A 12885-nucleotide genomic window follows, 5' to 3' on the forward strand; every position below is an offset into this window, starting at 1 on the left:
AAATGGGGGACTTAAAAGGAGAGGTCTGGTTGGCCCACTGCAGAAAGGCATCATATTAGAGGCAATATGCACACGTGAGCTGTGCTGGAAAACACTGTGGTTCAGAAGTACTGTTGCATCACCTTGGGTGTTTCAAGTTTGTGCTAGTGACACAAGAGCTAGGACACTAGAGGACTGAGTTTTGAAAGCTACTGATAGAGCAGCAAGTGTGTAATTGCAAAGGGATATGTTCCTGATTCAGAGGCTTATGACTGCTGCTTCTCTTTCCTCTCCCTTCTTTCTGGGATGGAGAGCTCTACGAGAATATTCTGTCTAGCTGGTGTTGTGAAAAATGTGATCCCATGAGGGCCTGGCTGAGATGCTGCCCTCAGAGTGGTGGCTGCTTGGCCATGTAGATGAGACAGAGGCTTTGCAGTCTGTGAATCAAGGCTGCACTGGCTTCCTAGGCTCTGGTGGCAATGTCAGCCTTCTGGCATTTGCTAGTTTTCCCCATGGAGAGCGATAAAACAGCTTTCTTCCAAATTCAGTGGAGCAGTAGTCTTTTATTGTTCCCTGTTAACTCAGTCCATGTCCTTTCCTGTCCAGTATCAAAAATGTCCAGGCTGTCTTGTAGGCGGTGTATTACGAAGGCTGTCCTGCCTGTCCTCTCCTCCTTCAGTACACATCTGGCACTGCCTCACGCTCTGCCTGAGCGTTCTCTGTCCACTGAGCCGTTTCACTGCAGTAAGAACGTTGCACAAGGAGGCATGACTGCCCCATGGTGAAAGACATAACTTTCCCAGCTTTTTCTCTCTTAGTTTTCTCTGGAATAGCCAAATGGACACACCAGCTCTGACCAGGTGTGAAGCCAACTGGGCAGGAGGTGATGAGTTGGGATGGGATGATGCATTTTATCATGGGCTGTTAGGGACTGTGGTGGTGCTACAAGAATCTTTCAGTCTGTTTTGCTCTCAACATGCATTTGGCTGAGACAGTACTGCAGAATCGGGGTGCAAATCACAGAATCACTAAGGTTGGAAAGGACCTTCAAGATCATCAAGGCCAACCATTAATCCAGTGCCACCGTGTCCCCTAAACCATGTCCTGAAGCGCCACATCCACACGTTTTTTGAACACAATGGGGGATGTTTGCAAAGGCATCGTGATCTAGTGGAGCAGGCTGAAGCCTCCTATATTGCTGATCGTCTCTGCTTGTTCTCCTTGTGTGTGTGCACGTGGGGGCCTTTGGTCTCAGACAGTCAGTTGCCCATTAGCTGCCCCACCTGGCTCCAGCAATGCTATTTGCATGTCTGAATGTTTGTGGGGTGGGGGCCAAAAAGCAGATGGGAGGTGAAGGGCAATAAAGCGCTGGGTGTGGGATATGCTATGGGGAGAATCACCACTGCTATCGCATGGCGCTTCAGGTAGCACACATCTGTCTCCAGGGATTCTGGTGTTTCAGACTATCTGAACGTTGTCTTCTTTCTGTGTTCCAACCTGGTTCCAACCTACTGAATTAAGATAAATTAATAAGAGACACTGGATAAATTTTAGGATGGACACCCTTATGATTGATTTATTTTCCTTCCTTTATCTATTGTAATGTTCTTCTCTTATCAGTCATAACCGTTTCAGAAGTGTCTCATGAAATATGAAGGCTGTTGAACATTTCAGTGTATTTCCATCTTACCTCTCCTAAATGTGTCAGCTGGATGCCAGCGTTTGGATGGCAGCTCTAAGGGGGCAAGGACTGTGGGAGAGTGGGGAGGAAAGAGGAAGAGGGTGGGGTAATCTGAAGGAAATCAGGGTTTTTATGTTTTTATTAAGTTTATTTTTAGAAGCTTGATGAGGACATGGCACTGAAGCTGAACAGGCTGAACGATAAGGTTGTAGCTGACAACATTGCAAAATAATATTACTGTTTAGGCTTTGAATAAACTGGAATGAACAGATTTCCTGAATATCCCAGGACCAGTCTTATCCTTCCTGGCCTTCCCTGATATCAGGTGAAGGCCCATGGTCAGCAGGGTGTCTTAAGCACACCATGTTGCCGTTAAGTGAGATCTTTGCTGAGAACTTGCAGACGAAAAGCAGGCCATGAAACATAATCATGGGTCATTACATCTCTGTGTCCAGCAGCTGGCTTGAGCTGTTCCCCAGTAAGAAGAGGACTGCACTGTCAGCTTCCAGTGGATTGCAGCACAGCTCTGCCCCAAGCTTGCTGTTTCTGGTTGAGAAGGTGACGTGTGAATGAGTCCACGCATGTGGAGGTGCAGGATGGCTGTTGGAAGGAAGTGCTGTTCCCATTTGTTTCATAGAAAGGTCAGCTCTAGGCTGTAGAGCTCCAAAATGAATGGTCAGCGTGCATTGCAAAATGGAAAAAACCTCTCCATTTTTACCTCCTGCAGAGATCAACAGTGATTTTAAAGGGTTATTTCCTTCTTTCCCACCATGAATATTTGGAGCTTTACCTAGCAGACCTGGAAAGCCAGTGTGATAATTATGTCTTCAGTATAAGAGAAATCAAAACAGAGTGATGGTGAGAAGAATAACAAGAGAGAATTGGGTCTTGGACTTTTGACCAGAGCTTTCTAAAAAGTGACTAGTGATAGTGTTTGTGTTTGGGGGTATGAGTACATTGTTCCTTAAGGGGCAGGGATTATTAGGTAGGGGTTGCTGACAGCCCACCCTTGGGAAAAAATAAGATATTCCAGGATGGGCACCAAAAACCCCAGAGGTACTCAGTAGACAGAGGTCTGAAAAGCTGTGGCCTTTAGCTGTTTAATCTCTGTGCTAGAAGAAAGAAGCATGCTTGAACAGTCTTTGTCAGTCCTGTTTTAACTCTCCCACTGTGCATTGTTCCAACAGAGTGTCAGCAGTGGTAACTGGAGTTGTGACCTTGCCACGGGGTCCTACAACTTAACACCACCAAATATTGCCACTCAGTGGGTCAAAGCACATGGTTTCAGTGAATGAAGGTCTGGTGGGTTTGATCTGTTCTAGGTACAGGCTGTGCTCTGGAAAAGCTGGGGGGGAAATCAGCAGAAAATGGGTTGTATTTCTTGCTTTTTTGTGATTTCATTTGCATTTTCTTTTGTTTTGTTGTTTGTTTTTTTTTTTATTTTTATTGATAGGAGGCATCACACCCCCGACGGGATCGGAGGCGTCTCTCTAGTGCATCCTCCAGTGGACAGTGGACTCCAACTCCTGACTGGGTAAGGGGATCTGGACAGGGGAAATAAATAATGAGGAAAAGACGTGTAGCAGAAATCCCTGCCTTGCCCCCCACACCAAAGCGGAGACTCTTTCACAGCAGGGTTTTCCCATGGGGAATGTCTTTGCCTTGTAGTCAAAGCTACAGAAGTTTACTACCATCTGCAAAGAAGTATTTTTTATTTACCTGTTGTAAACCAATGCCCTGCTAGGTTCATTGAGTGGCTGATAATTCTAGTGCTCCAGGATTTATTGTGTTGCTGTTGTGCACTCAGTTCATCCACCACTTTCGTGGTTTTTGTAAACCTCATTTGTTGTAGAGATAGTGGAGATAACAGTAGTTAGTGCAGTGCACTGATTTCCCTGTGGGCTTTCCTAATTACAGGTAATGTCTTGGAAGTCAAAGCTTCCCCTGCAGACAATCATGCGGCTCTTACAGGTGCTGGTCCCTCAGGTGGAGAAAATCTGCATTGACAAGTAAGTGCATTTTTGGAGAGAGACTGGCTATACAGTGTGTAGAGAGCTCTCTGAAGTTGGCAGAGTTTGATGAATTGGGAGGGTCTCTAGGAGGAACCTTGTAAAGTACAACTGAAAGCAGAGGAGATACTATTTTGCTTGCCAAACTTCTTATTTTTCTGATCTCTTTTCGACTGTGTGTTGGGGTTTTTTTCAGTGTAGAGAGTGTGTGTTGTTGGTGACCACGGTCGCCCGCTCTGTGTTTAGACTGATACTTTGTGCTGCAGCAGTTTTGGGGGTGTCTCTCAGAAATGCTAAGGGTGTTCCTGATCGGTCTCTTTGCAGGGGTCTTACTGATGAGTCAGAGATCCTCAAGTTCTTGCAGCATGGCACACTGGTGGGGCTGCTACCTGTCCCTCACCCCATCCTCATTCGCAAGTACCAGGCTAACTCGGGCACTGCCATGTGGTTCCGGACCTACATGTGGGGAGTTATTTATTTGAGGTAAACCAGACAGGTGCATTCTAACTTGGTCTCTTCCAAACTTTTGCGAGACCTGTAGAGAGTGTTGCATGCACTTGCCCAGCTCTGGATTGTCTCATATTTGCAGGATGGAAAGATATTGTTGTGAATCAGCTGCTCCAAAACTTTGTTTGAGCAGGAGACATGAAGGGAGTTGTTCTGGGAGTACTGCTTGTTTGGGAACTGGCAGCTTTTCTATTCCCTGCTGCTGTTTAGAGGGCATGGTGCAGAGATTTCATGCAAAGGTCTGGCTTTGTAGGATGTTGTAGATATTGCCATCCCTTTAAGGCCTGTTGTCTCTCAACCGGTCATTTCCTCTTTTGCAAAGTTGAAGACATTCTGTATAGCCAGCTCCTGTAATCTTGGCTGTGAGATTTGAATTCCATGTACCTGGCCACAGAGAGTAAAGTGGATCTTGTCTTTCTTTTCAGGAATGTGGATCCCCCTATCTGGTATGACACAGACGTGAAGCTGTTTGAAATTCAACGGGTCTAAGAGAGCACTTACTTCTACTAAGAGAAGTACACTGGATCTAAGGACTGCTGTGTGCTGCTTCGTCACAGCTATTCCTGCATTTCACATCCAGCTGAGAGACCAAAAGGACAATCACTTCATTTACTTCCTTGTCATTTAAAGCTTTAATTGGGACCTGCTTGGACATCCCTACCCCCAGCTCACTTCTCTTCCCTCACCCTTCACCATGAACCTTGAGTGAAAGATGTCTAAGGGATTGTCCATTGTTGTGGTTGCACTAGAAATCAGGCTGTTCTTAGCTCTTCTGTTTCTCTTTTCCTCCTGGATGTGGTTTGGAAACCAGTCTGACCCTGTCTTTGCCCTGGTCAGAGTCAGCATTTAATTGAAAAAGGCTAGCTGTAAATTGGGTGCAAGGGAGAAGCTGCTATTCCTGCAGGAGATGGGGTTTGGAAACTGCAGTTACTTTCATGTGGCTCCATAAAGTTTCCGGGGCATCCCTTCTGGCTGCAGGTGTCTCCCTGCTGTCTCAGTTGCATATTGGTAGGGAAGTCTTTCCCATCCAAACAAAAGGAGAAGTTGCTGAAGGAAAACTTTCTGTCTCAGTTCTGAATCTCTCTGCTCCTTTCCTGGAAAGCTGCTTAAGAAGTTTTGTAGTAGCCGGTGCTTTGGTGTGGTGTGAGAAGTTTTTCCTTGGCTTCCAGGCCCAGCAGCCTGTCCTTCATGGTGGGCTCTTGCAATGGAGTGTGTGTCACTTTGGAAAGCCCTGCTTAATCTGTGTGAGCACAACGGGAAGGAAGGGACTGGCTCAGTGAAAGCAAGGAGAAGAGATGCGACTGTTAAACTCTCAGTCTTCTCCTGTTGACTGAAAGGACAGTGTCACCCGGGTTTGAAAGGAACCATATCCTTCCACCTTTGCCTGGCAGGCAGATGCAGTGCAAGGAGTGGAAGGGTCTGTTGCACACTACTGTCTAAGGCAAGGAATTGAGGGAGGCACTCAGGGAAGTTGTAGGAGGAATTTGGAAGTTGTAGGAGGAAAAGCATCTCCATATCACTGGGGAGTGGAGAGTGCTGAGGCAAAGTTCAATTCTTCAGGGCATTTTGCTAGTGACCAAGTTGTCAGATCTTGAATGTATTGGGTCCCAAGCATGTGAAGCCTGGGATGCCGGAACAAGAATTGGTGGGAGACCTGCTGTTGCTGGCTTGGTTCAGCCACATGGGGTTGCGCATTGGTAGGTAGAGACATCCTGGGGTTTGGGTCAGATTTTACGTTCTGCTGGGAGAGGCTGCTATCTTTAGACCTGTGTGGTCTTTAGACAGTGAAATGTGAGGAGTCCTGTCATGAACTAAGACCTTTCCCTCTCCACCAAAGCTTAGTCCTTGGTGCTCTGGTATTCAGGCTCTCAGGAGGATCACTGGCCATGAGCTGTTTGCCACAGTTTAGAATCAGTGAGATCATTCCCTGGAAACTGGTCTCACGTGTTAAAGGGGACAGGTATGGCACACACTTCTGTGTCTTGTAACCCTTCCCTAAGTTTTGAAGCTAGACTGATAGCTACACGACCATCCTCTCCTAGAGAGAGTGCTGCTCTAGTGTACTGCTGGTTCCTGCTGCCTATAGTTGGGTGGTTTCCTCCTTTGGGCACTGAAAGGGGACTGGAGTCCCAGGCCACTGGTAGCTGAAATGAAGCTTGAATTATTTTCTGAAGGATAAGAAATATGTGAAATAGAGAGAGGTTTATTCCCCACCCCCGCCCCCATCTCCAACCCACTTTGCCTTCTAGCACTACTCCCATCCTGACCCCATCTCTGTTCAGATGTCAACAGGATGAGGTCTCTGTTTTACTTGGAATCTCTCTCGTATATAAGAATGTGATTTGGTGGGGCCAGCCTCTGGTTGTATGGTGCTTGCACCTCACAGCTGGAATGGGGCATCCTGTGTCCCATGCGCTTGCCTCTTCCCTCCCGTGGATCTGCTGGTTCTCATGATCTCTTCCGTCCTCTCTTTTCTGCTTTGTTTCTTTGTGAGTTCCTCTGGAAATTTTTTGTTTGTTTCTTGGTGTTTGGAGTCTGATCCTTGTTCTGTGGAAATCAACTTGCACTGTAAACTATTTGCTTACTTACAGAGAGAAAGATAAAGATTATCTGAAACATGCAGTTCGTTGCTTTATTTTTTATCCCCAGAGAGAGGTTTATAATCTTGTTTGTCTTGTGCTGGAGTGATTTGTGCTCTTAGGATTATAATCTTGTTTGTCTTGTGCTGGAGTGATTTGTGCTCTTAGGAGACCGTGTGCTGGCTTCCTTTTCAGTGCATGGATTTATTTTTTTATTGTAATCAGAAATGAAGACTGAACTCTGGAAAATGAGGCTGAACTGTGCATTTTTGGCCATTTCTGTGCTTATGGCATGAGATGCCATCCAAGGTAACTGCCTCAAAGGGTACAGAAAAGGAACTAGATCAAACGGGATCAGAGCTGGGAGAGGTCTGGAAGTCGTTCACGGATGGCAGATGACAAAGGATGGTGGAGCAGATGGCAGATGACAAAGGAGCAGTTGGGCCACTGACCTGTCATGACTGTGGAATTCAGAAGTCGTGGCTACCTTGCTTCTCACTAGGCTTTTAGATTACTGTGCCCAGCCCTGCTGTCAGTCTCGTGAAGGCGCTGAAGGCATTTTAATTTCATGCAAATTGTGTGTTCATGGTTTTACCCTTCCTGGAGGTAGACACAAACCAGTCCTGAGCTTCAGTCATGTAGAACTAGAACCCTCCAAAGTGAAAGGGCTGAAACCTTGGACCCCACATTTCTCTTTGGCCTCAAAGAGTGCTTTCACTGTTGCCTGTTGTGGGATTTCTTACCTTCATCTGCAGTGTTAGAACTGGGTGTTGTTAGGAAAGGACACGGAGGGTTTTCACCACCTAGCTGATCTACAGTGGCTGTGTGTAAGAGTTGGAGCTGGCGGGCTTCATTCCTGTTTGTGCTAATCATGAATTCAGGTAGTCCATCGGCAAGAAATCACAAACCAACTTTGCTTTCACTCCCTATGTGTGTGACAATATTTATATCTCAGTGGGAGACCTCCAAAGTCACCTGCTCAGTGGAGGCTCAGTAACTTAAACTGTTTTATCTATTGCATGACAGATAAAATCCAGGTCATGGGTTTGCCCATGAAGTACATCATTGCTTGTCCCCAGGCTGTCAATAACTAGGAAGAGGGTTTGAGATCCTGTTCATGATTTGAAAGGGCCAGACCTTGGCATGTATCTCCTGTAGATCCCTTGGTACAAACTGTGAAATGAGAATAATAATTAACTTTATTGGAGCCTAATTTATCCAGCTGTTATTTCTCATGACAGATTTCTGTTGACACAGGCCTAAGTAAAAACACTTATGGGCAAAGTTCATGCTGGTGCAGTCATTCTCGCTTTTCGTTTCACAACAAGGTGTTGTCATTGCTTGAATGCTGAATCCCAGAGAAAGTGGGATGTGTGTGGTCAGGAGTTACTACCTCATCACTGTTACTGTCTGAGGGGTTTTGCTTTTCTAGAGGATCACAGAAAAAAACCATAAATGGGCTCTGATCCTAAACTGCTTCTGGGATTGATTTATAGAGGAACAGAAGCAATAACGTAAATGCCTTTTGTACCATGCTGCTTTGGCCTTGGCTAAAGAGTCATGAAAGATTTTGATATACAATCAATCCATTTTTTGCTAACAAGGCCTGCCTTTAAATCTTGTATAACCTCTGAATGCTGAGCGGTGTAAGTCAATGTCAGTTGATTTTGAGTCTGGTCTTTGGTGAATGCAAAGCAAACCCAAAGATTTCACAAGATACACATGAAAATTCAATCTCTCTTTATTTCTATTCATCGGGCTCTGTATTTGGGACCCGTAGTCGCAAGACCCCTCGCTCTCCCATGTGCTTTCAAAGCAAGCACCTCCTATGGAACAAGTACTAATGAGTCTTTGATCAGGCACCGTGCTGTACAGCCATATTCCCTTACGCACAGTGCACCTTGCAAAATGTTTGTGGCTATGCGAAGCAGCAGTGAGGATCTAAGTGTTGGAGGTAGGGGAGGGAGGGCTTCACAGTAAGTTTGGCAGTAACTTTCTAGCTCTGTGGGCCCGTTGCTAGTACACACTGGTGGTAACATCATGCATGAAGTAGCATCAAGTAAAGATCAGCCGTAGTACTTCTCCAGTGCTTCTCACTTGAGGCTCTCTGAGAGCCTGTAAGGAGAAATAGTGTTTATTCTCAGCAAGGCAAGATAATGCTCTAGCTTCTGTTTTCAATAATGGGAGAAGGTGCACTGAACCAGTGCAAGTCTCAAGGCCTGTCCTGTTCCTCAGTACTGAGAGCTGCAAGGGCTTGGCACTTCATCAGGGCTGGGTCCTACAGGACTTGGACAAGTTGATGTGCCAGATGTCAGCACCAGGAACAAACAGAAATAGCCCCCGTTCTGACCAGTAAAGCAGCATAATGATCCTTTTGAGAATTACCCAGGAAAAGTGTGTGTTTGGTTTGTTTCTGAATGACTGTGGGTGTATGTGCTGCTAGTGTGGCGGATGCTCTTCTGTGCTGCAGCATGGTGGGTTGCTGAGCAGTGATGGGGCTGATGGTCTTTGACACTATAGAGTGTAGGTCAGTCTTTGTTGCTTTTGTTGAAGGCTGCTCTTGCATTCTTTTATCTGGAAGATGTCCATAGGAGCTGGTGAAGTCCCACTTGCTGCCATACAGCATCCACTGGCGGACTACTGAAAAAAGTACCACCATGCATCCTTCCTTAGAGCAGTAAGGCAGTTTGTTTATGGGCTTTGAGTCTGTTCTCTATGGAGAAAAATTGAGACTATAAACCGGCCTCCTTTTCTTCTGAAACTCACGGAGATTCAAGAAGTCAAAGTAGAAGCTGGAGAGAAAAAGCTTAAAAGTTGCCATGTGCGTATCGGTTGCTTACTGCATCTTTGTTCAGCATCGTTGTTTCACCCCAGCCTCTGGGGTAGGGAGTCACCTTGGTTCAGGCTGTGACGTAGATCTCCAGGAGTCCCCCGACGGAGTGCATTCGATAGAACACACCCAGGGGGAGGCCAAAGTTCACGATCGCAAACCAGGTGGAGTAGCCATAAAATGACTTTTCCAGTCCATTCTCGAAGGCAGGGTGAGCCCCAAAAGTGGGCATGACCCAGAGCTAAAGAGGTGTAGGGAAAAAAGAGCAGAAGTCAGAGAATGACAAGCTGTCCCCTACCTGCACTCTAATCTCAGCACTGGCTCAAGTGGTTGTAGGAATATTTCAAGAGTATAAGAGGAGTCTCCCTGCCAGGGGAGAGAAGGAAAATCCCTAGTTATGCTGCTGACTCCTTGCTATGAGTCAAATCCTCTTGAATACCTGGAAAACTAATGATTTGCATTCTGCCCCAGCCAGCTTCATCTTTCTACAGAATTTCACTGGCTCCTTGGCCAATTTGTTTTCACTGGATTAAGGCTGCTGTGAAGATCCATGTTTACTGAAGATCCCAGAGCAGTGTACTTTATTGGGTGAGTTTCAACCCTGGAGACTCATGTTTACAAAGACTCACTGCTGGTGCCTCATGTTTCTCCACCTCTCTCCTGAAACACCTTTAATGAGTTTGATAACTTTTTCAGAGGCTAAAATTTTGGCACATAAGTATTTATTAGCTGTCTCCTTCCTGCACCCAGGAAACCTAGCCTTATTTGACTCTTAGGTTAAAATAAAGACCTTATAATTATGGGAGTGGGGTATTAACAGAAGAAACAGTCTTGGCTTGCCTCACCGGTAGGTTGAAACTCGGTGGGCAAAGTTTTCTTGTCTGGAATAGTGTCCCAAGAGGAAGGCAATAAGAGCACATCTGTATCACAGGTCATCATGGCTCAGCCAAGCTGTGATGTGGCAGAGAGAACAATACTTACTATGATGTTACACAAAACCAAGAAGAACGAGATCTCTCTTAATGCTCTTCTCTTCCAATTCAGGTGAGAGTAGCTATGGATATAGGACAGTGAAACTTTCCGGATCTCCTGTCCCAGCTCCAGCATGCTCACTTGTCTCTGGTCATAGGCTTCATGATCCTGCTCTTCTTTAATTTCTTCCTCTTTTCCAGGAGATACCTGTGTGTGCTCCTGTTTGCTGCTTGTTGTGCTCTCCTCTTCACCAGGTAGCTCTGAAGCCACTGCATGCTGCTCAACATGTCCTGTGTGTCTGTCCTCAGTTGCTGCTACAAGGGGCTGCCGGTGAAGCCCATCAATGATGAAGACATTTTGGGTGATGTTCTGAAAGATGAGCAGGACAGAATAGGACAGGATGAGGCTGTTCAACAGGTCCATGGGGTCACTGGCCACAATGGCAACAATGGAGAAGTAGGACATGCCGATTTGGCCGAGGGCTGCCCCCATCAGCAGGATCACATCCAGGCTGCGGGTTGGGTTCTTTAGCGTGTCCAGCTCCCTTTTTTCCAAGGCGTGGATGATTGTCCCAATCACGGCACCCACACTCATCACGGGCAGGAGCACAATGTAGTAGGAATAATACATTATGAAGACCTGGTGGTTTGGGGCCGAGCCGGTGGCCTGGATCTGGTACATCATGAAGACGCAGATACCAATGATTACGGCAGTGGTGCCCATCAGTGGCCCAAAGACCACTCCTTGGAGCTTGAACTTGGGCTTGATGTGAGGGATGTGGTGGTGACTGATGCGTCTCCCCACGTTCTTCCACATGACGTACAGCACGGAGCAGCAGACGAGGCAGTACTCGGTGTTGAAGGGGTAGAGCAGAATGTAGCCCTTCTGGAAGACTTTGCAGACGGTTGTGTTTGGGCATGTGCACGAGGTAGTCTCGTTGCCTGGAGCATGAGAAGAGGAGGGCAACAATTAAGAGGGTGATGGCCTGGATTTCATGGCTATCTTTGGGAGTTTCTTGTGTGCAGGCACAACATCTGTCTCTATGCCTCTCAGAAGCAGTGATCAGTAGGAAGTTAAGTGATTACCGCTCAGTCCTCGAGACTGTGAGGATTCAGAGTAACAGGGTTTAGCAAATGTCTTTTTCCAAATATGTTGTACTCCTTCTGGCCAGCATCACAGGTGCTGGATGAGAGAGACACTTTCCTTCACAGCAAAGCTGCCTCTATCTCTACCATATTAGTGTGTCCCCCCGCCTTTTTTTCCCCCCTCATATCCTTAGAAAGAAAAGCAGAGCAATCACCTGAGGCTTTTCTAGTCTGGCAATCCTTTGCTTGCAGTTGACAGGTAAATGCGAGCAAAACCGCTAATTTATGGTGGGCTTTTCCTTTCCCAGCCCTCAGTTCCAGGCTTTCATATCAGCTCCTCCGCCTCCATGTGAAGATGCCCTCCCCTTGCAGCCCACCTCCTCAAGACAACCTCCAATAACAGGGAAGTCACAGTATTTGGGAGAACTGGTTGTGAGACCTGAATCACTGCGTTCAAGAACTGTCGTGCCCCCAGAGGCCATCTATGTCAGCCCAGCACAAATAGGGATGGGAAAAAGGAGCCTTGCCTGCGAGTCGCTCCTCTACCTCACGCAGCTGGGACTCGATTTCCAAGTGAATGGTGTCGTTGGTCACGGCCAAGAGCCAGAGGAGGAGGTTAGTGGCTATGGTCAGCATCAGCCCACACCTGGGAGAAGAGGAGGACAGTGTGTTGCCTGCGGGGATTGTTCGCGGCCTGGCTGTGGTGCTGGCCTTTTGCTTCTCGCTTGCCCGCGCACGGATGCGTGCACGCGCAGCGCCTTTGTGCCTGTTCTGCCTGTGGGCCTCGGCGACTTCGCGCACCCAAAAAGGGCCGAGTACGTTCCCGTTCGTTCGGCCGTTTGCCAGGCTCGCCGGTGAAACTGGCCTGGGTCTGGGTGCAGCTGGGCGGGGGAAGGCTGAGAGCTCTCCCAGCGACAGCGACGGGGAGGCCGCCCCACCTCATCCCCCCGTCAATGAATTGACCCTTGAGCCACGCAGCGGGGCGGGGGGTGTTCGGGGTCGGGAGGACGCGACACGCTTTGCAGCAGTCGGTGAAAACCGAAGGGAGCTGGGCAGCGGGACGGGGACGGCTCTGGTCAGGTCGCGGCGTGGTTCTTGTGTGGCGCAGAATACAGAGAGTCTGCGCCCGGGCGAAGACAGTTCTAGCAGGAATAAGGGAGATCATAGGACAGAAAGGAAGTTTCCTTAGCGGGGTAGAGGGTAGTTCTTCCCCCGTCTTTGTACCTGGTGAAGTTGTGCTGGA

At 47.4% G+C, this 12885-nt stretch overlaps 2 protein-coding genes across 2 annotated transcripts in view; one reads left to right on the forward strand and one right to left on the reverse strand.

Annotated features, from left to right (window-relative positions):
- HID1 (HID1 domain containing) overlaps positions 1-5385 on the forward strand; it is a gene marked incomplete at its 5' end in the record, with an annotated part of 21782 nt that extends 16397 nt beyond the window's left edge. Inside the window, 4 exons of the mRNA XM_010287866.1 lie at positions 3114-3194; positions 3578-3669; positions 3994-4152; positions 4602-5385. Of these exons, the coding sequence (XP_010286168.1) occupies positions 3114-3194; positions 3578-3669; positions 3994-4152; positions 4602-4665 (396 nt within the window). The remainder of the gene's footprint in view (positions 1-3113; positions 3195-3577; positions 3670-3993; positions 4153-4601) is intronic.
- A 4270-nt stretch (positions 5386-9655) lies between these two features.
- On the reverse strand, positions 9656-12880 carry OTOP3 (otopetrin 3; the record flags this gene model as incomplete). Its single annotated transcript, XM_010287867.1, has 4 exons — positions 9656-9826; positions 10567-11498; positions 12170-12288; positions 12867-12880. Coding segments are annotated over 4 exons (1236 nt in total), but the record flags the coding sequence as incomplete, so codon positions are not given.
- Positions 12881-12885: the final 5 nt, after the last annotated feature.

The sequence above is a fragment of the Phaethon lepturus genome, unplaced genomic scaffold (assembly GCF_000687285.1).
Source record: "Phaethon lepturus isolate BGI_N335 unplaced genomic scaffold, ASM68728v1 scaffold35975, whole genome shotgun sequence".
Taxonomy (NCBI): Eukaryota; Metazoa; Chordata; class Aves; order Phaethontiformes; family Phaethontidae; genus Phaethon; species Phaethon lepturus.